Source organism: Danio aesculapii, chromosome 23 (genome assembly GCF_903798145.1).
Source record: "Danio aesculapii chromosome 23, fDanAes4.1, whole genome shotgun sequence".
In the NCBI taxonomy this organism is placed as follows: domain Eukaryota; kingdom Metazoa; phylum Chordata; class Actinopteri; order Cypriniformes; family Danionidae; genus Danio; species Danio aesculapii.
Window position 1 is genome coordinate 28,516,615 of NC_079457.1, and position 25,700 is coordinate 28,542,314.

The window sequence follows — 25,700 nt, forward strand, 5'->3', positions numbered from 1 at the left end:
CATCTAATGTTGATAAACAATGTTTATTTCATGACTTTAATTTTATTCGTGTTACAATACTGGTGTTTAGTAGCTGTGTGAATGACACTGAGCGGCTTCTTTACAGTGATACACTTTTCTGCTTGTGGGAAAAGTTGATTGTGATGAGGATTGATTCATTATGTAACTTTCTCAACACCGGCTGCAAATGGCTGTGTTAACGTAATCTGTGTAACAAAAGATGTGTAGATGTCACTAATTCAAAATACAGACATATAACCTCTATAAATTAATGAAATACAGTAGTTTACTGTTAAAATGAGAAATTACTATTACGGTTTGTACTGTATTATTAACAATGAAATACTGGCAACCACAGCTGCCGGTTTTTAACCATAAATTTTACGGATTTATTTTTTACAGTGTTATTTTTAATTCTATTTCTTTATAATAGCTATTAATTTTCATAAGCTAAACTGTTTGCTGATTAATTTGCTGCTAATGTATACTATTTATTTTTTCTTTTGTGAATAATTAATATTAATAAAACATATTACTGACTGTTTAACTGTTTATTTACTAAAAACAGCTCCAGATGAACATATTTAGTCATTTGGGGATTTTTTTTTTTTTTGGTGGGGGGGTATCCCTTATTATGGTGGGCATCTCCCTTATTGTTGACAGGTATGTATATTTTACAAACCATTATAGTAGTAGTAAAATTAATTGTCCTTTGCAGTCACATGAATATTTATTAAAACAATTGAATTTTAATTAAATTAATATGCAGTTCGCAACTAAGGCGTAGCACAGCAACACTGACTCAACCAATTGCATTAGGTGTGGGAGGTACTATCTCTTTTGCTGCCCAATGGCAGACAGTGGGCGTATTCAGCAGACCTATTTTAATACCATCTTTATTTTTGCACTGACATGTGGCGATGCTAGTGGCACAGAAATTACACATTTCATCTTTAACAAGTTTGAACAGTGCACTCACCGTGTGATGTCTTCAATCAGCTGAGACGGATCAGGAGGATAGAACTTGACAGCAAAGGAGAAATGCCAAGGACCCACTAAAAACAATCAAACACAAACTCGCATTCAACAGATTCAGGCAGCCAAGGTTACAAAGTCAAAGTCCTGTAGGTTGGTATTTTCCGACACTTACCACGGATTTGTTTCTTGATTTCTTTTGAAGGATCGAGCCAATTCTAAAAAACGAGAACAAGAAATTCTCTATCAAGCAGGGCACTGTGATAAGCAAATGCCGCAGTTTCAGCACCATCTCCTCCACGGCAGGAGCAATCACCTCATACATATTCTATAAAATGGTCAGTGCATTAATATTCTACAGCCACAGGAGCACTAAAAGAGTAGATAAATGTCATCTCCGGCACACCGCACTCCAGTAAGGTCATCCAAAGCCTGGTGACACACAAAAACGTTTAATGCCAGCTCACCTCGGTCCAGAGGACATGAAAAGAACGGCCTTCTTCACATCTCTCAGTACCAGCATTCATAAATGACCACTGATACATGTAAAATGCTAAAGCCGAAGTCAAATTGTCTCAGAAATTACCCTCTTCTTCTGCGCTGACAAGTTAACCCAAAGAAATTTCCACTGACAGCCTGGTTATTTTTTTACACCCATCCGGCCTGCAAATGTCTTCATGCCGTAGCATAAATCGTCTCCATTACATTTGAAAACTGTCCCGCTTTTGTTCCTGGATCTGCCTGTAGAAGTGTCTACGAAATACCTCACACTCTCCACAGGCCTCGCTTCCCATGCTTGATACATGTGGTTTTTCCAACGGAAATCGTTCACCTTTCTAACTGCAGTTTGATCAGATTTGTTGGCCCGGGAACAATCCCACTGATCACAGCAGCAGGCGCGAGAGCCTCAGCTGGGAAAAAGAGCTAAGTGGAACTAGACTACGATGGCTGTGGTGGTGCAGGCAGGGTCCTTGGGGCTAAACTAGGACTGGGTAGCTCCTCGGAGCATTTCCATCAATCAAATCCTTCCTCGAACAGTCCCAGTAACAAGGGCTCTGAGAGCTCCTTAATAACCACATTATCTCAAGCCATTTATGTGCGCGGCAAAGCCAGTAATGCTGTATTTTTATAACAAGAGGTCGTAGTAGTGGGAATAGATGGGAAACATAAGGAGGCTCTTGTTAAAACGAGATCATGCATATTGGCCAACATCCCCTGTTGCCTAGCTACAAATGAGGGAAACTGTAAGATTGCTTTGGATGTTTAAATGTGACTAAATCAGGCTAATAAAATTAGCAGTCAATAAGTTCATCTACAGCAGCTATTAGGGATGCACCAATATAAAACTTGTGGGTGATACCGGTAACTCTTTATATTTGAATTTGAATATGAATTGAATTGAATATTGATATATAGGCAAATTAATATAATTTAAATATGATTTTTTTTTCTGAGCTTGTAACAAAATCAAATAACCTGCTAGCCAGCACTCCCGCTTTTGAGATTCACACCTGTATAATGATACTTAAAATGATAATAGTTTTTGACCCCATCAAACACAATTTAGGTATTGAAAAGAAGATACTTTGGCCTTCATGGTGGTGGTGTGGAGAGACCCCCATCATGATTGTAAAGCGTTTTGGGTGTATGGTCATACACAAAAAATGTGCTATATAAAATTTCATTACATTCATCTATGTCTACTATGCTTTTATGGAGCCAGATCAGTCTCAAAAATTATTTACAAAATACAATTCATAGATCCACAACAAAATTCACATTCACAAAATCTAATTTGTAAATTCAAAACCTGATTAGAAAAATACAAATCTAATACGTAAATTCAAAACACGATTCCAAATGACACAAATCCAATTTGTAGATTCAAAACACGCTTCATAAACACACAAATCCAATTCGTAATTCAAAGCACGATTTAAAAATACACAAATCCAATTCATAAATTCAAAACATAATTCGAAAATGCACAAATCCAATTCGTAAATTCAAAACACGATTCTTAAATACGCAAATCCAATTCGAAAATTCAAAACATGATTCATAAATACGCAAATCCAGTTATTTTGTTGAAAATATTAATAATTTTTACTGATGAATTCACTAATTGTGTTTACAAATTTACAATTAGAATTTTGTAAATGTGAATTTTGCTGTGCATGTATGAATTTCATTTTGTAAATGTATTATTTTTGAGACTGATCCAGTTGCATATGCTTTATCTATTGTGTATAATATTCTAAAAGATGAAATGCAAATGTGCAGGTATGAAATTATGTTTAAAGTAATGTGAAAGAAAAAAATAATACAGTGCAAAGTTGGTTTAATTAATCTAAGATTGAGCCTATATTAAATTGATAAATTGATTAAATTTTTCTTGGTGAGAAACAGCCACGCTGCTGAAATCTGTTCTTCCTTCTACCATAAACTCTTCTAAAGAGCGTGTCTGTTGTGTCAAAATGTCAAAATAGCCAGCAGTATGCATTTCATGCGGTTCCATTGCCCAACATTTTATTTTCTTACCTGACTGTAACAATAAAAATTACTTTTGTTGTTTGACACCGATATATTGTACATCACTGGCATTCAGAGAACTGTTACCATAAAATAACAAAAAGAACCATCAATATCTGCTCTGAATACTCAGGAATAGTTCACCCAACCATGAAAATGTGTGGTTCATTTACTCATGCTCAGGCCATCCAAGATGTAGGTGTCTTACTTTCTTCTCAAGAACTCTAAAAATGGTTTATAGCTGAACCCAAGGTCCTGGGTGATTCATAAAATCCAAGTTATTTCACTTGATATTAGCATACGTTTTCAGAGATCCAGTGACAAATGTTCAGCTGAGACACATTACGTTTTCCATCTGGTCTCCTGTAAGCACTGTGAGACCATTTTCTACTTTTTTGTCACACTCTGCAGTACTTCATTTTCTACTGAATCATGAGTGTCCAAACCTGTTCTTGAAGACTGGCTGACCTGCAGTGTTTAGTGTTTCCATCCTTAATCAAATACACCTGAACCGGCTCATATGACCTTTCTAGACAAGTGTGTTGAAACTGGTTTGAAATAAACTCTACAGGACACTGACCCTTTAAGAGGAAGATTAGGCATTCCTGTACAGTAAAATTATAGCACATTATAGCATTATAACATTACGTTACATTATACATTACATTACAGTATAGCACCATTGTTATTTGAATGTACTCCTTTTCTTTCATTTCAGTTGACACAGCAAGTTTGGCTTACAGTATGACAGTATGACTTGACAGTGTGACTTGAAACAAAGCTTATTTTAAAATTGAGCCTACTCATGTTGAATCATTGATTCTTCTATCCAGCCTCTCCTCAATGGGAATTATTGGAACCCACTTTGCTGGTCTGAGTCTTATCTAACCAGCAAATCATGCAGGGTGACCAATAGGAGAAAGCTCTCCAAAGCACACCAGCTAAACATAGAGGTTCCTCATGGATCAGAGCTTCTTGTTCTCCCTGTAGCTCCAGCTGTACGGTATGTCATATTTGCACCATTCAGTTGGGGTCATCTACTGTTATCCCTTTTAATTCAATCAGGAACCTTTAGGTGATGTTTGATCTGCAGTTGTGCTTCAAAGATCACATAGGAAACACAGCATGATGATGCAGGTTTGCTCTTCACAATATTAAAAGATCAGACTCTCCTTACAGAACCTGGTGCACAACCTCTTTTCCAAGCACTTGTTATTTCTAGCTGTGCTTTCCTGGTTTGACTTTATCATGCTCTGTGATACCTCTTCAAATTATCAAAAATTCTGCAGCTTGTCTGGTCTTTACCAAGGTCAAGTGAGCCCACATCACACCTATCTTCCTGCACTGGCTACCATTTGCAGCTTACTGTATATTCAGTTGAACATTTGATGCTTGCATACAGAAAGACCACAGGCTCTGTTGCATGCAAAACTGTTGCAAACAATTTATTTGTGTTGAATTTAAACAAACAAATTAAATTGAGCAATGGTTAACTTAATTTGTTTGATTAAATTCAGCCCAAATAAATTGTTTACAACCACTTAACGTAAAAAAATTGAGTAAATCCAAGGAATCATCTTTGAATAATTTTTTTCAGTGTCTTCACTTCCTTCTGAAAGTCTACACTCCCTCCAAAAACCTTCAGTTGGTAAGCACCATCACAGAGAGGCCCAAAATTACTTTCCAGAAGCTTTTCATTCCCTGTTCTTTGCTGGTGGAATTATCTCCTCAATACCACATGTGACCATGGAACCAGTCATAAGTCATAAGATTTGTATATCATCTGAAAGCTGAATATAGCTCAAATAAACTTTTAATTTATGTATGGTTGGTTAGGACAATATTTGGTCAAGATACATCTTTTCGAAAATCTGGAGTCTGTGTGTTAAACAAAGTATAAATATGAAGAAAATCACCTTTAAATTTGTCCAAATTCAGTTCTTACCAATGCACATTACCAGTAATAATAATAATAATATATATATAAGACTCACAAAACACCAAAACACATTTTTTGAGATGTTGACAGTCATATATATGTCCCACGTTGCTAAAAACACTATTAGGACACATATATTTCACACAAAAAAAAGTGAAAATTGGTTGTTTTTGCGTTGGTTAGAGCAAGTTCATTTGTCCGGTTTAAAAAGAAATTTTGAAGCAACATCACGACAATGAAATCATTGTGTAAATTTCAGCAAGGAGATCTAATGTACCCGGCGGGTACAAAGTGACGTTTGGATTTTTCAGCACATCTGTTCATTAATAAATGAGAAGGACTTGGTTCGAACCAATCAGCGCACTCTATTGTGAATGAGATGCAACTTCATTAATATGCATGATATACCTTCGAAGACTCCTTTGACCTGTTACAGTTTTCAAAGTGACGCCACATTGTGTTGCCAACTGTAATTCAAACAAGTGAAAGAAGAAGAATTGTTCGAAGACATGGGTCGTCAGTGTTGCGTTTATAAATGTGCTGCAACAAAGGTTTTGTTTCTATTTACCCGCGACGAGAGCATCACTCGCGTGTGGACCCACATGTGTGGATTACAGTGGTCTGCTAACATGCGACAAAAATATGTTTGTAAGGAACAGTTTTTACCCGAGAGCTTTTCAAATCTGGAAATGGTGAAATCCAGATTTGCCACTTGTCTCCTTTTAAAAAAAGTTGTAATTCCAGTTGGTGTTGATTGTCCTGTCTCTACGGATTTGGTAAGTGTTTATGTTTATTCAGATGGCAGAGTTAGTTATTATCGTCAGCAGTACTCTTTCAGTTTTTAAAGACATACCTTAGTCAAATTGATTTAGTTTACAATATTATCTCTACAATATTATGGACTGAAAGATCCGCTGTAAATGCTGCTCTCCAAATGTAAACATGTAAACACTTTAATGAAACTATTACCGTTGTGTAGGATTTTCGCCATGTATGATTTCGCCACATTTTGTGACAGGATAGTCTATACACACATGGCTGTTTGACACTATTCTCTGCACTTACTCTATCGAGTGAAGGACCACAGACACCTTCATCACGAAATGCGGAGGTTTTTTTTTCTTCCACTTGCCGTGCCGTATTGAATTCCATTAAATTATCTTGTTTGCCATGGGGGCATGCATGAAATGTTTCTGAATGAAAGTGAAAGTGCCAAACTGCAGTTAAAGTCAACAAATTAAGAATGAAACACTCAAAATTACATGAAACTCCGGAGGAAATGTGGATAGCGTGGTGACGCAATGATGTTAATCGAATTATGTGCTATAACATGTAAAACGGGATCATGAAAGGATTTTTTTTTTTAAAAAGCAACTCATGTAAACACCTTAATCATAGTATTGTCTTATTCAAATTAAAGCAAATAACTCGATTACTTATGTCCATGTAATGTCATTGTCTATCTCCCCTGCGTCTGTGTTTGTGTTGCCGCTGTGAAAATCAGCACATGCACGTAATGAAACTCCCCTTTTCATGCAAACCCCTCCCTCTTTTGCCACTTGACACTCCCACCTAAACAAAGCTGGAATCCTGGACTCCCACTTTCCTGACCTTTTTGAAACTAGAGGTGTAAAAACACCCTTCTGAGACAGGGGGGTCTCATAGCCCTTTAATATTGTAATAATTTTTGGCATAAAATAAATTAATAATTTGGCCCGTACTGTATATTTTTGGCTATTCCCACAAATACACCAGTATGACATATATCTGGTTGTCAAATCACAACATTCAAAAGGAATATAAAAAGTCACCTTTTCCGTGAACACTAAACTTCAAAGTAAAAAAAGAATCATTTAAAAAAAATGTTTCCTAATCCCTCCATATACTCTATCTTGAATTTTTCTAACAAAATCAGAACAATTGAACTAGAAGCACTTGTAGCACTTTACAATGAATCACCTGATGCCTTTCTTATTTGTAAGTTGCTTTGAATAAAAGCGTCTGCTAAATGAACAAATGTAAATGTTAAGTTCTGTTAACTCACTTAAGTTTAACTAAGAAATAGTTTTACATTGTGTCAACTGATGCCATTGTTTGGGGGTGTGTTGAGTGGCATCAGTTCACTTTCTCATTGGTTATGCTAGAGAAAGTGTTGACTAAGAGGTAGATTACAAGTCAAAATGTTTCAAATACTGTTTGATTTCCTTAAAATGTTTCACTTAACAAGATCTAAATTTGCCAGGATTTATTTTGTGTTGTCTGTATCTGCATTTTTGAAATTTAAATGACACCTGTTGAATTTCATCAATTATAAAAGATCACGGTTTAAGCTTGTTGTTTTTTATGTCTACAACTTGGATGGCCTGAGGATGAGTAAATTACCAGTGTATTGTCATAGCTGGGTGGAACATTCACTTAAAGCACTTCTATAATTATGTATGAGAAATAGTGCAATTGATTGATGTGAGTGATGAACTCTTACCTTTTGGCACTCCGTGTCACTAAAGCTCAGGCCAAAGTAGTCCTTCTCCAACAGGTTGAGATGTTCACACACCATATCCAGCAACACTTGTCCTTTACAGAGCTTCTGTTTAGATTGATGAGCAGAGAAAGAGCACAAGTGAAAAGAGATTGATTAAGTGTTTGTCTTTGTAGAAAATGCCCCTAGCATTTTAATCAAAGTCAGAAGGGTCACTTTGTCTTTACTAGGGCAAAGTATATTTTCATTGAGTAAGTAATGATACCTGGGTTTTCATCAGGTTATGAAAGATGTTTTGGAGATTGTCAACATCGTATTTGATAGCCAGGGTCATATTAAGTAGAAAGATGTTGATTTGAAATGTTTGCGTTATGAATATTTTTAAGTATCAAAATTGTCATGACTTTTGACAATATGTCACATTCTCTGATGTTGCTGATGTCCCCAGAATGTGTCAGCTCAAAATACCCCACAGGTACATTTATTTGTGCAGTTTCAAAGTTCAAGTTTATATTTTTTTGAGTGTGAGCAAAAACACACTGTTTTGTATGTGTGTATTTAAGTGCAAATGAGCTTTCTGAAGAGGGCGGTGCCTTTATTGCTTATGCTTCAGATAGTCAGGAATCAGCAAAACAGTACTGCATAACATTTATAAATCATCACATATATAACACATTTATAAATTAATTATGAAGGTGGTGAGCATTTTCTAGATAAAAATAACAACAGTATTTGGAAACATTCAGAAAATATCAACTTAGGCTCATTCTGATTACGTACCCCTGTATACATTTCTAGGAAGGGCCAAATTAATCCCAGGAGCTACTTTTTTTGCAGTTTTTGCGAATCCGCCAGAGGCCGCTGTGTACACTTTTTGAGATCTCAAATCTTGCTCACAAGTGCCGTTCGTGCCGCCTTTTTTCGTGTAAGTCCACCAGAGGCTGCTGTCAAAAGACTGACTGATAGACAGACCAATCACCCACCCAACCCCTTCCCTAAACCCAACCAATAGTGTTTTAAAAAGCACCGATTGACCGGCGCACACCCACTTCCCTAAACCCAACCGACAGTGTTTTGAAAAAAAACTAAAGAAAAAGAAAACCCCTCGCGGCAGCCTGATTTTTACCACGTTTTCAGATTTTACCACATTCTCACCCTGTTATTTACATGTTTGTTTTATATTTTGGCTTTTGTTTTTGTCTTACCTGCTTTCTGGAACCGTTCTTTGCCAGATTTGAACTACATTGAACAACTCCTCTCCGCGTCTCAAACTCTCTGACGTATGCCATGAGCCACTGGACAAACTGGTAATAGCTATCCACACAGAGGTAAGCAGTCATCTGGTAATTGCAAAAAGGAACGGCGTCATACCACTCTGTAGCATTTGTTCTAAAGCCGAACGAAGTGGCATACGTTTCTCTGGCTACATAAATCTCAATCTTCAGAAATGTATATAGGGCTACGTTTTCAGAATGAGCCTGTGAGATGCTTGCAGTAAGTGCAGTAAGTTTTTTATATTGGATATTTGTTAGACATCCATATTTTTGTGCAAAATAGTAGCAGTTCATTCTGTATCCTGTTCACATAAACCATAAAATGAGAAAAACTGCGTCTCAAAAGTGCAAAATGATTCCATGACAGTAATGTACAAATTAAAAATATTTGAAGAGTTCAGATGCAAAAAAAACTCTAATTGCCGTCTGAAATTTCCATTGAAAATTTATATTTTTCTCAGCCTCCTTTTTTTGTGTTGAGATATTTCACTTTAAAGACCAGGAACAGGACTTATTATTTGCCATAAAAGTGATATTACTGAACATACACACGGGAGCCTGATAAAAATGCTAATTTTAAAGGAGAATTTCAGATGGCATTTATAGGTTTTTGCATCTAAAAACTTCATTTATTTTTAAATATGTAATAATTATATTAAACAAATTAGACAAACTACATGTTATTACTATAAACATTTTTTTAAAGTGTCAAGAATTAAATAATTTACTCTATCATTGTGGTGCTTTTCCACATATCATAAGTCATTTTGAGAAGTTTAACCTCTTTGGTAATATCATAATTACAAAGCATGGACTGGCAATATTTAGTGATGACTAGTTCTTTAATGTTAAAGAAACAAGTGTAACCAATTTCCAATATAAACATTACTTTATTGCACTTGATACTCACTTGTTTTGGATTTGAAGGTAGAAAGTTTACCCTACCCCCCCACCCCTGCACTTTAGGAAGGCCAAATAAAGTGCTTTTGTTTTCATCGAAAAACAGAGCATCTCCACGATATGGCAGCTTCAACACTAACACCTAATTTAGGCTGCATTATGCAAATATTTCCACATTGTGACTTGTGAGGGAGACTACGTGAGGGAGAATTTGATTGAACTGTTTACAGCAGAGCTTCTGTTTTAGGAAGAACAAAAATCATTTGTGTGGATAACTTTGTGTAACTTTGCAGATTTTATACAAATACGACACAAACAGCTATGTAACACACTAAAGAAAAAACACAAACACACTTCATGTGACCTCTTTAAGCTAATATGTAGAAAGTAAATGATCCGTTTAGTTTCAGTCCATTTGCTGCATCAGTAATGAGGTGAATGTAGAACGTAAATCAAGTCAGGTTCAATTTAGTTTTCACAATTCTTTTTGTATTGTTTCACAGCGGCTTTAGAGAAAGTGATGTTTATAATCTTTTTCATTCAAATCATATAGTACATGTGTCCTCTTCATTTTTAATAAAAATAACTTTACCTTCCTTTTTAATGACACCCATTCTCTGATAATCTACATGTATTTACTTTCCCACCAGTCACTCACATGAAATTCACCAATCACAAATTCCTGATTGACAAAAACAAGTCCCGATTTACTGTTTTTGTTCTTGTCCACAAATCTACAGATTTGGTGCAAACTACTCTCCAACATTCATAATACACATAAAAAAACAGTATTTCAGTATTCAAAGCGTAGATGTTTTTTAATATCCTTCTACTATTTAAAGAAATCTAATTACACTTAACGGCCACTTTATCAGGTACACCTTACTAGCACCGGGTTGGACCCAATTTTGCCTTCAGAAACTCTTTAATCCATTGTGGCATAGATTCATCAAGGTACTGGAAATATTCCTCTGAGATTTTGGTCCATATGGACATGATAGCCTCATGCAGTTGCTGCAGATTTGTTGGCTGCACATCCATGTTGCGAATGCCAGAGGTGCCAAATGTGCTTTATTGGATTGAGTTCTGGTGACTGTGGAGGCCATTTGAGTACAGTGAACTGCTTTATGACATGGCACGTTATCCTGCTGGAAGTAGCCATCAGAAGATGGGTACACTGTGGTTATTAAGGGATGGACATGGTCAGCAACAATGCTCAGGTAGGCTGTGGCGTTGACACAAGGCTCAATTGGTACTAATGTGCCTAAAGTGTGCCAAGTAAATATCCCCCACACCATTACACCACCAGCCTGAATCATGGATACAAGGCAGGATGGACTCATGCTTTCATGTTGTTGATGCCAAATTCTGACCCTACCATTCGAATGTCTCAGCGGAAATCGAGACTCATCAGACCAGGCAACATTTTTCTAATCTTCTATTGTTCAATTTTGGTGAGCCTGTGTAAATTGTAGCCTCAGTTTTCTTTTCTTAGCTGACAGGAGTGGCACCCGATGCTGCCTTCCACTGCTGTAGCCCATCTCCCTCAAGGTTGGACGTGTTGTGTATTCAGAGATGCTCTTCTGCATATACCTAGGTTATAACGAGTGATTATTTGAGTTACTGTTGCCTTTCTATCAGCTCGAACCAGTCTGGTCATTCACCTCTGACTTCTGGCATCAACAAGACATTTGTGCCCACAGAACTGCCACTTACTGGATATATTCTCTTTTTTGTGCCATTCTCTGTAAACTATGTAGATGGTTGTGCGTGAAAATCCCAGTAGATCAGCAGTTTCTGAAACACTCAGACCAGCCCGTCACGGGCAACCATGCCACGTTCAAAGTGACTTAAATCACCTTTCTTCCCCATTTTGATCCTCGGTTTGATCTGCAGCAGATCGTTTTGACCATGTCTACATGCCTAAATGCATTGAGTTGCTGCCATGTGATTGGCTGATTAGAAATTTGCATTAACGAGCAGTTGGACAGGTGTGCCTAATGAGTGTACTTAGTGGGTGTATTTTAAAGATTAGAAAGTTTGATATAATTAAAATCATTATATATTGGTACTCTTAATTTGGAGCTAGATGGCTGTTCCAAACACTAACCCCTAAATTTCCTAAATGGAAAATCACAAAACTTTATTGTAAAAATTATATAAAAATGCATTTTATTTCCTCTGTTATTTTTAGAATGATCTTTTTGATAATTAAAAAAAAAGTTTAAAAAAAATCCATATTTTAGATTACATTTTTTAATAGAATGAAGTTAATTCCTTTTGAATCTGTCCCAGGTTTTCATGTTACTGTGTATTTGTTAGTTGATTGGCTGAGACTGGTTTTAGCCACACCCTACTTTTTGATCAGGAATGAATCCTGTCTCTCTCTCTTCATAGCATGTACTGTAGATTAGTCCATTCATTCTGAGATAAAGGTGTTCAAATTCTAAAAATCTGTGTGTAGCTATAATGAACGTCACTACCGAACATATTAATACTGCAAAACACATTATATTTTTAAAATGTTAACAACACTGAATCTGAACCACTTCTGTAGAATAACCTATACAGATCATAGTATTGAAGAAAAGACTAGCGCAGCTTCCATTCTATTCCAGCCCTTGTGTAAATGTTACATGTCTTAATTCAAGGCTGAGCATCTGTGCATCTTTCCAACCACACCCAGCCATTCTGCACAAAAGAGTGGCATATGCAACACGCTTGAGACACTGGCTCTGGCTTTGCCTTTCTACAGAAATACTGAGCACTCGCCGCCCAGGGAGCCTGTTACCCCGCCGCGACAGGGATACGGCGCAGCTGTTTCCATGGCAACAGGAGTGATGAGGTTGTGTGTGTGCGCGTGTGTGTGCGTCGCCTCCCTGGCCTCTCATGGCTAAACACAGGGTTTTTTTAAGAGGGAGAGAGAAAAAGAGAGTGGGTGTGCTACCATAAAAAGGCTTCTTAAGTTAGTCAGGGAGCCCTTCAATTACACCAAAGCATTATTTTTGGTATGTAAAGGTGATTTGATAGTTTTTGGCTTAAAATAAACTTGAAGGACGGGCTTTTGATGGATCTCTGGGTGAAGAAAAGCAGTGTGAGTTCTGGCTTACAGTGGTACTTGTTGCCATTGTGATTTTAGGTGGTTTTGTACTTTCACAGCTTGCGTCCATCAGCAAGGCTTAAATAAAGAGAAGTTGCTCTAGAGTTTCCAGAGACAAACGATTTCATGAGTGGTGATGTGATTGAAAGGATTAATGAAATATTCATTAACATTACTTTGGATATATTAGGCCCTTGAGATATTTTTCTTTTGATCAACTAAAGAAAAAATCCATTGTTCCGACAGAGCCATTAGACGTTTCAGTTCAGCCATACTCGTACACCATATGAATTTCTTTCACCTCACGAACAGAAGAGGAGATGTTTATCTGTCGGCTGCTTTTATTTCCTTACAATGAATGTGGATCTTCACAATGGTGAAAAATCCATCATCTGGGGCACACAGACAGGCCTGGCATTGATCAGGAGATCAGGGGCCTTATGTATCAATGCTGCGTACACACAAAAACTTTGCGTACGCCAGATTTCACGCTCACGTTTGGATTTACTAACGAAATTAAAGTGAGAATGTGCGTTGGTCCGCGCCAACTTCATGTCTGGCATTCGTGTATTTCTTGTGTGTTTGTTTTATTTCCATTGGCGACTCCTAGAGGCAATGATGTTAAATTGCACACTACAAAGTATCGCACCAACAAAGTATCCTGGTAAATGGTTCTTTCCAAAGGGAACTGGCAGACCGCTCGGGGTTAAGCCAGTCGTCTTTGAGCCGTGCAATGCCAGCTGTATGGGACGGGATCATCCGCATGTCTAGCAGGAATATAAGCTTTCCATACCATGCAGTTGACCAGCCAAATATAAGTGCAATTTGCAGCGATTGCCGGTTTTCCTAATGTAATCGGTGCGATCGACTGCACACACATTGCTATAAAGGCGCCATCTGAAGACGAATTTGCATATACGTGAATGGGAAACATTTCCATTCAATAAATGTGCAAATAATATGTGATGCTCAGATGTGATTGGGCAGCTGAAATGCCGGTGGCGCTGCCTTGATAAGAGCGGAGGGGTGCTGCTAAACCGCCTGGTAACACTTTATAATAACTACACACTATGAACCATTTATTAAGTATTAGCAAATAGTGAATTCATTATTTGTTAATTATTAACTATACATTAATAAACGTTTATAACTGCAGCTACAGATGCTGTATTCTTGACTTATAAGCACATGTATAATGTGCCTAATACTTGTATTTTCCTACTTTGTTAATGATTTATTTTTCATTATTATATTTAGTATTGCATTATTTACAAACCAGTTATTTAAGCATAGTTGGTTGCTTTTTAAGATTATTCAAAATGAGTTAATAAACTAAACGATTAATAAACTATTCAAATTAACATTTATACATGTTATTATTCAGGCATATACTAATAGTTAATTTGTATGTTAATAAATACTTCATTAACTCAACTTTATCTAGTTTTGTGACCTAATCTAAAGTGAGGACTATGTGTGCATTGTAAATCCCTTATAAATGACAATTAGGGTCAGTTAAAATCTTAAAAGTAAAAAAGAAAATAAACGATTTTATTCATTACTATTTGTTTGAAGATACACAAATCAAACTGTATCAAATGAAAAATAAATCTTTGCAAGCTTCTCTAATATAAAATTACTGTACACTTTAAACATTGCATCTTATTGTATTGTTAATTTATTATATTGTTGTTGTTTTATCCAATTTTATGTTATATTTTGACACTCCTGTTATTCATGTTTAAACGTTACAGTAATTTTACTTTTTAGATAAGATTGTAAAGATTATTGTTCGTTTGATAATGAGTCTTTATTTGTCATTTATAAGGGATTGATAAAGCATAAATAGTCCTCACTTTAGATTAGGTCACAAAACTAGATGAAGTTGAGTTAATAAAGCATTTATTAACATACAAACTATCTATTATTATATGCCTGAATAATAAGATATATAAACGTTGATTTCAAAAGTTTATTAATCATTTACTAACTCATTTTAAATGATCTTAAAAACCTCCAACTACTCTTAAATACAAATGGTTTGTAAATAATGCAATACCTAATTTAGTAATGAAAAATCAACCAGTCACAAAGTATGAAAGTACAATTATTGAGCACATTATAATTGTGGTTATAAGTCAATAGTACAGCATTTCTACCCGCAGTTATAAACTGCTAACTAATGTTTATTAATGTAGAGTTAATGCTTAACAAATAATGATTTCACTACATGCTAATGCTTAATAAATGATTTATAGTGTGTAGTTATTATAAAGTGTTACCAACCACCCTAACAAAGTGTTCCTCTAAAACATCTGTGTCTCCCACAGACAAGGATACTACTCCAGACAGTAAAGTGTCGCCCACAATTGAGGCAACTCACTTTTCGAAGGGTGTTAGTTCAACATCCGCCTGTTCGGTCCACACTTTGACGGTGCGCCGCTGTTCTCCTCTTAACCTGCACCTTTACATCGGAATATTTTGCCACAGCAGAATTAACCGCCAATTATTCCAGCATATGTTTTACACAGCGGATGCCCTTCCAGCTGCAACCCAGTACTGGGAAACACCTTATATTCACACACATACACTACAACCAATTTAGTTTATTAAATTCACCTATACTGCATTTCTTTGGACTGAGGGGTATACAGGAGCACCCAGAGGACACCCACATGAACAAAGGCAGAACATGTAAACTCCTCACAGAAATGCCAACCGGGTATATGCGGAAGTATGCAGAAGGACTTTTCATTTTTCAGTAACCTGGGTCAAGCACTTTCCGGTGAACTGTATGCCATTACAAAATCTGCGCATTTAAGGTCTGTTTTCTTTAAAAATCAGCGATCTCCAATGGCTGAGTGATATCCGATATAATGCGGGTCTCAGATTGTACAAGAAGCTCTGCATTAAATTACAATTTCCCCCGCCATGTCTTTATAATATGAACAGTTATTTTACCCCAGAATATTAAATTTAGCTTCTGCGCTAGCCTGCTAATCCTGATGGGCGTTTGTGTGTAAACGGTTTTTCATCTCGTTTTACTCTTGAGCAACTAAATGAATGCTGAAGTCTGTTTAACTGATTATATTTTAATTATATTAAAACATCGATACTGTGAAAGGAACCGTATAAAATAAAAAAGTCACATTACCTGTTCACTGCAAGTTTATGAGTTTAGGAAGAAACACGATCTCTGAATATACCCAACTGGTCCAGTCGGGACTCGATCCAGCGACCTTCTTGCTGTGAGGCAACAGTGATAACCACTGAGCCACTGTGCCGCCCTATCAAAAAGACTGCTTTATATTGAAATACTAGAGACGGTTCACCCCAACGAAGAAAAAAAAATCTATTACTCACTAACAACTTTCAATGTATGGATAAAAAATATGTTACAAATAAATCAAGTCAAACATGTTTGATAATATGATATTGGAAATTAGTAAACTATTATAGAACTTCTGTATCTCTTTGGGCTCTATTTTAACAATCTAGATGCAATGTCTAAAGCGCAGGCTGCAAAAACATTAGGGGACATGTCCCTATCCACTTTCGCTACAGTATTTTAAGGACGGAAAAATACGCTCTGCGCCACGGCGTATGGTCTAACAGGGTTGTGCTTATTCTCTTAATGAGTTCTGGGTGTGTTTTGAACATAATGTCCATTAAACCAATCAGAGTCTCATCACCCATTCCCTTTAAGAGTCAGTTTCGTCGCACCATGACACATTTGCTATTTACATGGTGGACTTTGTGAGTGGAAAAACTGAACGCTTCACTAGCAAGAAAAACAGTTAAACAGGACATCTGCAGCATGAGGATGAAGAACGAGCCTCCTCCATTCGGCCTTTACATTCACTTTCTCTTTCTCTCTTTCCTGGTGTGTTGTACGCACAGTCAACCATTAGCTTACATAATTAATTTAGTTTGTTAAGCGCAAAGACTTGTTTCAAAACTGTTTCTAAATTCAGTTGTAATTTCCAGCAAATGAATAAATGAGCAATAATAACGAAGTGTGGTTAAAAAAACTGAGTTACACCAAACACACTTGCTATGCCTCATATAGTCCAAAACCTGACATGTGTACTAAGCTTGTTTTTAATAAAACAATTATAAATATGCATATAATAAATAATACTGCTAATAATAATAACATTATACAAATGCAAGTTGTCATGAATAAACAAAAAAGTGTTTTTTATATTTATGTAGAAAGTAATAATTTTTGTAATATTTTATTCCTTTAATTCTTTTTCATGTGTAAAGATATTTGCGTATTGCTATACATGCTGCATGTTTTAAGCGATGTGTAAGCGAGGCGCACAACTAACACACTCTGCACTAGACATTAGACCTGCTTTTTAGCTGGTCTAATGCCTAGTCTATTTTAGCTCCTCAAAATAGCAACGTGCCAACAATGTGCCTTAACACACCTAAAATTAAGGTTGAGTTGGTCTGAAAATAGCAACACGTCGGGGCAAACACATCATGCGCCGGGTGTATGATAGGGTCCTTTAACTTTAAAAAAAAGCATGTAGCATTGTAATACTTATTTTTTTAAGTAAAATTGTTTCAGTTACTTTTGAAATAAATAGTGCTGGTCAAAAATTAATCACAATTAATCGCATCCAAAATAAAAGTTTGTTTCGACATAATATATGCGTGTGTACTGTGTATTTCTATTGTGCATATAGAAATCCACATATGTATGCAAACCTTTGGGAAAAATGCATTATTTATATTTAGATATAAAATGTGTATGTGATACAAATTAAATATACATATTAATATACAATATACATAATAAATAAATATGATACATACACATTGTGAAGTTTATTTCTAAACTCATTTCGAGAGGATCATGTGCTTATGATTGACACGGCTGGCCCCGAGTCAAACTAATGCACGAACCACCAATCAGACGATTCCTAACTCAGTATAAATAACCAAGCATCTTACCTTTAGTTATCTTTGTCTTAAAGAATCCCCCCCCCCCCTCTCTTCTCCTCTATATGGCAGCATGGCCGCCCAGTGGCTAGCACTGTGGCCTCACAGCAAGAATGCCTCTGGCTCGGGTCTCTACCCGGCCGGACAGCATTTCCGTGTGGAGTTCATGTTCTCCCCGTGCTTGCGTGGGTTTTCTCCGGGTCCTTCGGTTTCCTCCCACAGTCCAAAAACTTGAGACATAAGTAAATTGACTAAACCAAATCAGCACCATATTCAAATTCCACCAGTAATACACCACTTTAGCAATCCTTAAGCAGCAGGAGGGGGGGTGTTCTCGAGAGCTACCTGAGCTCAAACTCCCCTCTCGCCCTGCCCACGTGAGGGAGCCCCGGGCTCGAGGATCTCATGAGCTCAGGGCTCTCTCCCTGGACAGCATGCCAAACTAGTTTATTACCAATCATCAGCTTAGTGTGAACTCTTGAAAGTGGTGTAACGGATCACAAATGTCACGGTTCTGACGGTTTTTGAGTGATGGATCAGACAATGTTTTGGATCAGCAATAAAGGGAGGAGACAAATGTCATTTGCTGTCCATTTATACAAAAATATTACTGCTAAAACCATTGGTTTTAACAAACAGAACTTAGAACCTGTAATTTTAATAAAAATACAAATCAAAAAAGAACCAGCTGAAAAAAAAGGAAAATATTTAATACGAAAAATTTTCTTTGGTATTGCTGCTGATAATGCTAAATATAGAAATCTAACATCTTGAACAACAGATCATATTTATTTTCAATTAATCAATTAATCACACATAAAACTTCATGTTTCATTATAGGTCAATCATTTTTGAAAACCCATTCAGTGACATAATTTTGATGGTTGTTTGTCACCAGCTATTGGTTAAACAATATAATTGCTACAACATTCACCAGCGTCAAGTTCCATTGATTTTAATCTTTACCATAACCATCAGTGTTTATATCTGAACTGTAAACTGTTCTCCCAGTACTTCTGTGTTATTTAATTGTTTGTAAATAATTGAAAAAGTGTAAAAACTGAATCTCCTTTGATCAAACGCAGATTTGAGAGCAGCGCTTCAAAGGATTAATAAACATATGCAAATCGTTATGATTTATCATTCATGTTGCACGGGTTTAAATTGAGATCACGATCTTTTAATGTTTAATTGTGCAGCTTTACACTAAATATGCATTAATGCAGGCTTAATAAACAGTGACAGAAAACACCTTTAATTAATAACCTAAGAAAGCATTTTGGTCCCACCAGAACTTTTACCATCATCATTATATTTTACAGGGAAGCCAAAATGCATACACGTGATTTGAATGATGCGATTTGTTATAAATGTTGGATTAACCTACAAGTCCAAAAAAAGTGATTAAGGGCGTACTCACACTATGCTATCTGAACCGTGCCCAGGTCCATTTCCCGGATCATTTGAGAAGTGTGAGTGCTCTGAATAGGGCTCTGACGTGGTTCACTTGGCTGGCCCTGGCCCGGTTGGAAGAGGTGTGCAAGAGTGCAGTTCACTTGGGCCCAAAACTAAATACGAGACGTGACTTTTAAGGGACTGTTTCATATGGATTTATTAATCATTCTTACTGTTCAGTGAACGCAAACTGTCGTAGATTATTAAAGACGCAAACCCTTCACTGCATGACAGCTGCAGCTTCAGCAAACCTCCTAATTACTGTAGCACGAGGACTTTATGATTGTTTATGAGCGTCAAAAGTGGCTGATCTGTTCGATGAAATATTTGACTGCGTGTCACTGCATTCCAAACAATTAAAAGGATATAACTAAAGAAATCTCCGCTGTGCTGAACGAAAGCGCTTACTGAACAGCGCATCATCGATGACGTCAGCATGCTCAGGCACGAATGCATTGTGAGTGCGGGCCGTCGGGGGAAATGGGAGAGAGGGCAAGCATGCTTCGGCCCGGTTCAAGGCAACTGTACATAGTGTGAGTACGCCCTAATCCACAGGTCACCTGTGTTCCGAGGTGGGTTGTGATCTGTTACACCCCTAATACACATATATTATAAGAAAATAAACTTTTATTTTGAATAATTAATCTTTGCCCAGCACTAGTAATAATTCATAATGAATAACTAATTGCGAATTTAAAAGGTTTTGAATTGCATCAGAACAATTCATTTCAACAAAACAACAAAATTCAACAAAAAATTTGACCTAAGATGTGATGATATTTTAAAATTATAAAACCATTAAAAATCATTTTTGTTACTTAAATGTACATAATAAAGTATATTGAGTTTAATTTTCAGCTAGTTAACTAAGCAACATTTATGATTAGTTATTCATTTAGTTTGTACTAAAATAACTCAAACTATAGTTACAAATTTTAATGGAGAAAGAAAAAGTCATTTAAAATGCAGAAATAAAACTCACTGGTACTAGACGGTAGCATAATGATACAATATTATGACACAATTGCAATTCACATTGGCATATGCAGTGCATGACCACTCACAAGTGCACAAAGCATGCCTGTAAACACACATGTGAGTGTTAAAAGCAGCCAGCTGTCATATTGGCTGCTTTATATTTGTTCTCTTAGAGTGTGAATCACTATCCATTTTTCTTTTATGGGAAAAGAAAAGCATCGCATCTCTTTTCGCATTCGCTGCACTAAGCAAAGTCAAACCGGTTTGGAAAAGCTGAGTAAATAATGCCAGTTTTTTTCACATCTAGGTGACAAATACACAAGCCCAGTATACCTTCCTCTGAAAGGCGGTGGTATTATTTACTCCATGGGACCACTACCATGTCACCATTATAGATTTTTCCATCCTCCTCTACTTCAGCGAAGCGTAAAAGACTGCAAGTATAGGCGGCCTTTGACCTTTAGATTGGAAGTCTGCCTCTCTCGGTAGGAGTTGCAGCATCGGTAAAAACCAAATATAAGAGCCCAGAGAAGAGCCATGTGTGAATGCAGCCTGGAAATCCATCATCCAGCAGAGCCCTGGGGCACGCAGACAGGCGCTGGCACTGATCTCAGAGCAGTATGTTGCCCTCCCTGGAGAGAAACTAGTGCAGGAGGGCTTTTCACCTATCAATGAACACCCACCCCCATCAGCCCACACCAGTATTCATATCTCATATGCAGTAACTCCCAGTGGAGAATGCCAAACTGCAGTGAAATTCCCTTGACGGCAGTGAAATGTAAAATCCAGGGATCACATAAACATCTTTGGGATTTCTGCTTCTCGACAGCCTGAGCTACAATATTCCAGAATTTGTCATTGTTAGAATTGTTGACTCGATTAATATAAAGTTCTAATAGCATCAAAATATTCAAATGCAAAAATAAACATGCAAAATTTAATGAATTGATTACTGAGTTATCTTTGGAATTGGGAGTATCACATTGAGTATTTATGATGGAGTCAGCACATACAGTGGGTGACACTTCAAAAACACCATTACCGCCGCATGTGGTGCCGCCACAAGACTAAGGCCCAATCCCAATTCTATTTTTGTTTTGAGTGTGGTCCTGAAAAATCTTCATTCGAAGGGTTATTCACACCTTCCCCCTAGCCCTATGCCTTCAAGCTAAAGAGAATTAGGACACCCCTACCCCTTCACGGGAAACAAGGGGTAAGGGGAAGGGCTAAGGGGTAGAATTGGGATTGGGCCTAAGGGATTATGAAAATGTTTTTAGGTGTAACAGCATTTTGCGACTGTGCTGCCAGGGGGCACAAAGGGGTGGATGCGAACGAACAGAAATACTGTATACACAGTAGCTGGAAATACCCTGCTACTTGTAAAAGAAGATAACTCAGGCTTATCACAGTTATTGTTTGGAATAACCTGCAAACAAAGTCGTGGTTTAAAGAGTTGGTTTCACTACATATTTTTAAAAATATTTAAAATGATTAGGAATTTGAACCATTGGCCTGTATGTTATGACTAGTTGTGATTGTTATTGCATGTGTGTTTTCTGTCTGATATCTGTTATTTTTTGTTAAACCCATGTAGGCATGAGACGATAAGCGTTTTCAAGGTGTACCGCCGTTTGGAAAAGTCAAGGTTTTAAAACCGCAAAAATGTTCTGTTATACTATTCCTGTAGTATATTTAAGATTTTTTTTTTTACATTTTTTGTTTTGTTTGTTTTGCTATTTAGGAAAATAGTATCTCAAGCAGAAAAGAAATCAGTGTTTTAGAAACTAATGAAGACAGCAGAAGTCAATGATTCATTTTCATTATTTAGCCGGACATGTTTACTGTTCCAAAATATTTTAAATGTTTCTTAACATAAAATATATTGTGTTCAAAGGGGAAAAAGTTTTTGTTTTTTACCCAGACATTTAAAAAGAATATATTTTAGTGTAATCACAATACAGAGAAACCATGAAACTGTGATATTTTCATCCGAGGTAAAAGAGATTTTTAACATCAATGTGCTGTTTTTCCTGGTAAATAAAGGCAATAATAATAATAATAATACTAATAATAATAATAATAATAATAATAATAATAATAATAATAATAATAATAATGGTGATACATTTTCTTGCTGTGATTAATTGCTATTAGTTGCGATTGAAAGTTTTGATCGCGATATAAGGTATCATCATGGGTGTTGACCTACGCTGCAAGAAGCTTACTTTAAGAGGTTTAATAACAAAAATATTTAGTTTTGTTTTTTATTTGTACATACATACAGAGTAAACAACTGTTTCATTTGAATTACACTGCAAAAGTAGGTAACACTGTAAAATAGTCACAGTAATATTAAATGTAGTAAACATGCATGTATGTTCTCCCCGTGTTCGTGTGGGTTTCCTCATTGTGCTCTAGTTCCCCCCACAATCCAAAGACATGCGCTTTAGGTATGTGGGTGTTTCCCAGCACTGGGTTGCAGCTGTGAGGGCATCCGCTCCATAAAACATTTGCTGTATAAGTTGACGGTTCATTCCGCTGTGGCAACCCCTAATGAACAAAGGGACTAAGCCGAAGGAAAATGAATGAATGGATTTTGTTTAAATAAAAAACTATTATTAATTGTAATCAGATTACGACTATGATTTTAATGCTTTATTCGACATTAAATAGGAAATTAACATCAGCTAAGATTAATAAAAGCTTTTGTAGTTTTCTTTGTGAATTTTTGTTAACTACTGAAGCGTTATTGCACATTGTAGGTGTACAATATAGCCTCATAAATAGAAACAGAATTTTTCAACCAATGGTAATACGTGAAAATGTTCTATAAACTATTACGCTAACCAATTAAATCTATAAGCATTTGGTTCTGTGATGAACACACAGCTAACAATTTCCTGTAGAATCTATAGTAACTTACTGTAACCAATTACAGCAAAAATACTGTAGTTACATTTACAGCACCATTTATCTTGCTCTATATGTATTTACAATATGGTAAATCTTTACTGTAAAATATACATTAATTTCATAATGTGCCTTTAAAATACAGTAACATACTGCATATCTGTCCTACAGTAAATACTGTTCATATTATGGTTAAATACTGTAATTTACAAAAATCATTAACAGTACACCAATGTGAATATACTTAAAGAGCACTCCAAAAGTTAAAATAATTATTCACTGTATTTTGAAGTGCCAACAATATAAATGTTGTGCATGTTCACTATCACAATATATTGTTTTATATTTATTATTGAATATCGATGTATGTCTATAAAACTCCTTAACCTCATGGTTCTTCTCTGTTTGAAATCAAATCCTTTCTAAGCCAGTAAACTGTGGAAGGGTTTTCAGTCCAATGACCCTGTAAGTCAATGCATTTAAAACATCAGTGTGAAATAGCGCTTATGTAAAGGAAAGCAGGCCAATCACGTCAAAGATGACAGTGAGAACAGTATGTGTTAGGCTTTAAACTGTGAGCTCTGTCATATTCTGCTTTTTTTTTTTTTTTTTTTTTGAGGAGTGTGAGCCCTCACAAATTGCCTGTGTGAAATGCAGTCTGAACATAATGTCAAAACATCCCCCCCACTGTATGGCCAGATAATAAGCAAACTAGCTTTCATATCTGAATGAAACCAACCAGCATCTTGCTAATTGTATTTGTGCAAAGAAACATTTTTGTACATTAACATTTATACACACATTTCGTAAACAGTATTTTTTAATCATCATGTGTATACTGCTGTGTTTAGTATTCTGAAAGGATCTGTGTACTGAATATTAGAAATATTAGTTCAGGTCAGTGTGGGTGGTTAGGGTTTTTTTGGGAGGTCAATGTGGTCATGTTATTGCACTTAAAATTTTAATTTGTCTATTGATATTCCAATTGTCAGAAAAGATGATTATTGGTGTGGGTCAAATGTATTAAACCTTATTTACTTTGATTTTGTGTGTTCAGAACATGTATTCAATATATGGTATATACTTTTAATGTAGGAGATATAAAGTCATCGCTGACAAAATGGCACCTATGATGAAAATCTACTTTTGCAAGCTGTTTGACAGAACTGTGTGTAGGTATAGTGTCCACAATCATATTGGACTGATAGAAATACAACAAGTCTTTTTTTTTATTTTGCCGTTAATATAGGACCCAAATCCCAGTGACTTTGAGACCCACAGCAACATGACGTAAGAGTGAGGTTTTCCCACTTTACCGAATTGATTGACAGGTGCCATGTTTCTATAATAGCATGCATTTTAAAACAGCGAGTATGTAAAATCGCTATCTAATCGATGTAATAATATATATATGCGCATTTACTGACGCCATGCAGCCGTGATTATTATATCGATTAATAGATAGCGATTTTACATACTCGCTGTTTTAAAATGCATGCTATTATAGAAACATGGCACCTGTCAATCAATTTGGTAAAGTGGGAAAACCTCACTCTTACGTCATGTTGCTGTGGGCCTCAAAATCACTGGGATTTGGGTCCTATTTTAACGGCAAGATAAAAAAAAATATATGTGTGTGTGTGTGTGTGTGTGTGTGTGTGTGTGTGTGTGTGTGTGTGTGTGTGTGTATGTGTGCGTGTGTGTGTGCATGTGTGTGCGTGTGCGTGTGTGTGTGTGTGTGTGTGTGTGTGTGTGTGTGTGTGTGTGTGCGCCTGTGTGTGTGTTCTGCAAATGGCATTTGTGTGTGACTCATCGTTTCAGAAAGGCTTGAAAAAACTCCACCACAAATACATGAAAAAAAACTCACTTGGTATTTTTGACTAATGAGCTGTATTTCAGCTTCAGCCGAGACTGTCTCTATCACTGACTGCTGTTTATCTGCTGTAACGCATGGGGAAGCAGACATGCACATGAGAACGGTGGACAGGGAGAAGCAGCTCATTTGGATTTAAAGCCACGGGCTACAAAAACAGCTACACTGTATTCAGACACCAAAATGGGCAGATTCTGGAGGCTTTAATAAATTATCTGACGTGCATTTTGAGCTGAAACTTTACAGACACATTCTGGAGACACCAAAGGCTTATCTTACTTCTTGTAAAAAAGGTGAAATAGCTGCCCTTTCAAAGTCTTTAAAAGCAGTGA

At 36.4% G+C, this 25,700-nt stretch overlaps 1 protein-coding gene across 6 annotated transcripts in view; it reads right to left on the reverse strand.

Moving 5' to 3' along the window:
* Nucleotides 1-25,700, reverse strand: part of si:dkey-178k16.1 (band 4.1-like protein 1) — a 140,043-nt gene that overhangs the window by 34,443 nt on the left and 79,900 nt on the right. For all 6 annotated transcript variants that reach the window (XM_056448787.1, XM_056448785.1, XM_056448782.1 and 3 more), the window contains exons 4-6: nucleotides 7,929-8,033; nucleotides 1,151-1,193; nucleotides 980-1,055 (exon numbers count right to left, since the gene is read on the reverse strand). In XM_056448787.1, coding sequence (XP_056304762.1) covers nucleotides 980-1,055; nucleotides 1,151-1,193; nucleotides 7,929-8,033 — 224 coding nt within the window. The remainder of the gene's footprint in view (nucleotides 1-979; nucleotides 1,056-1,150; nucleotides 1,194-7,928; nucleotides 8,034-25,700) is intronic.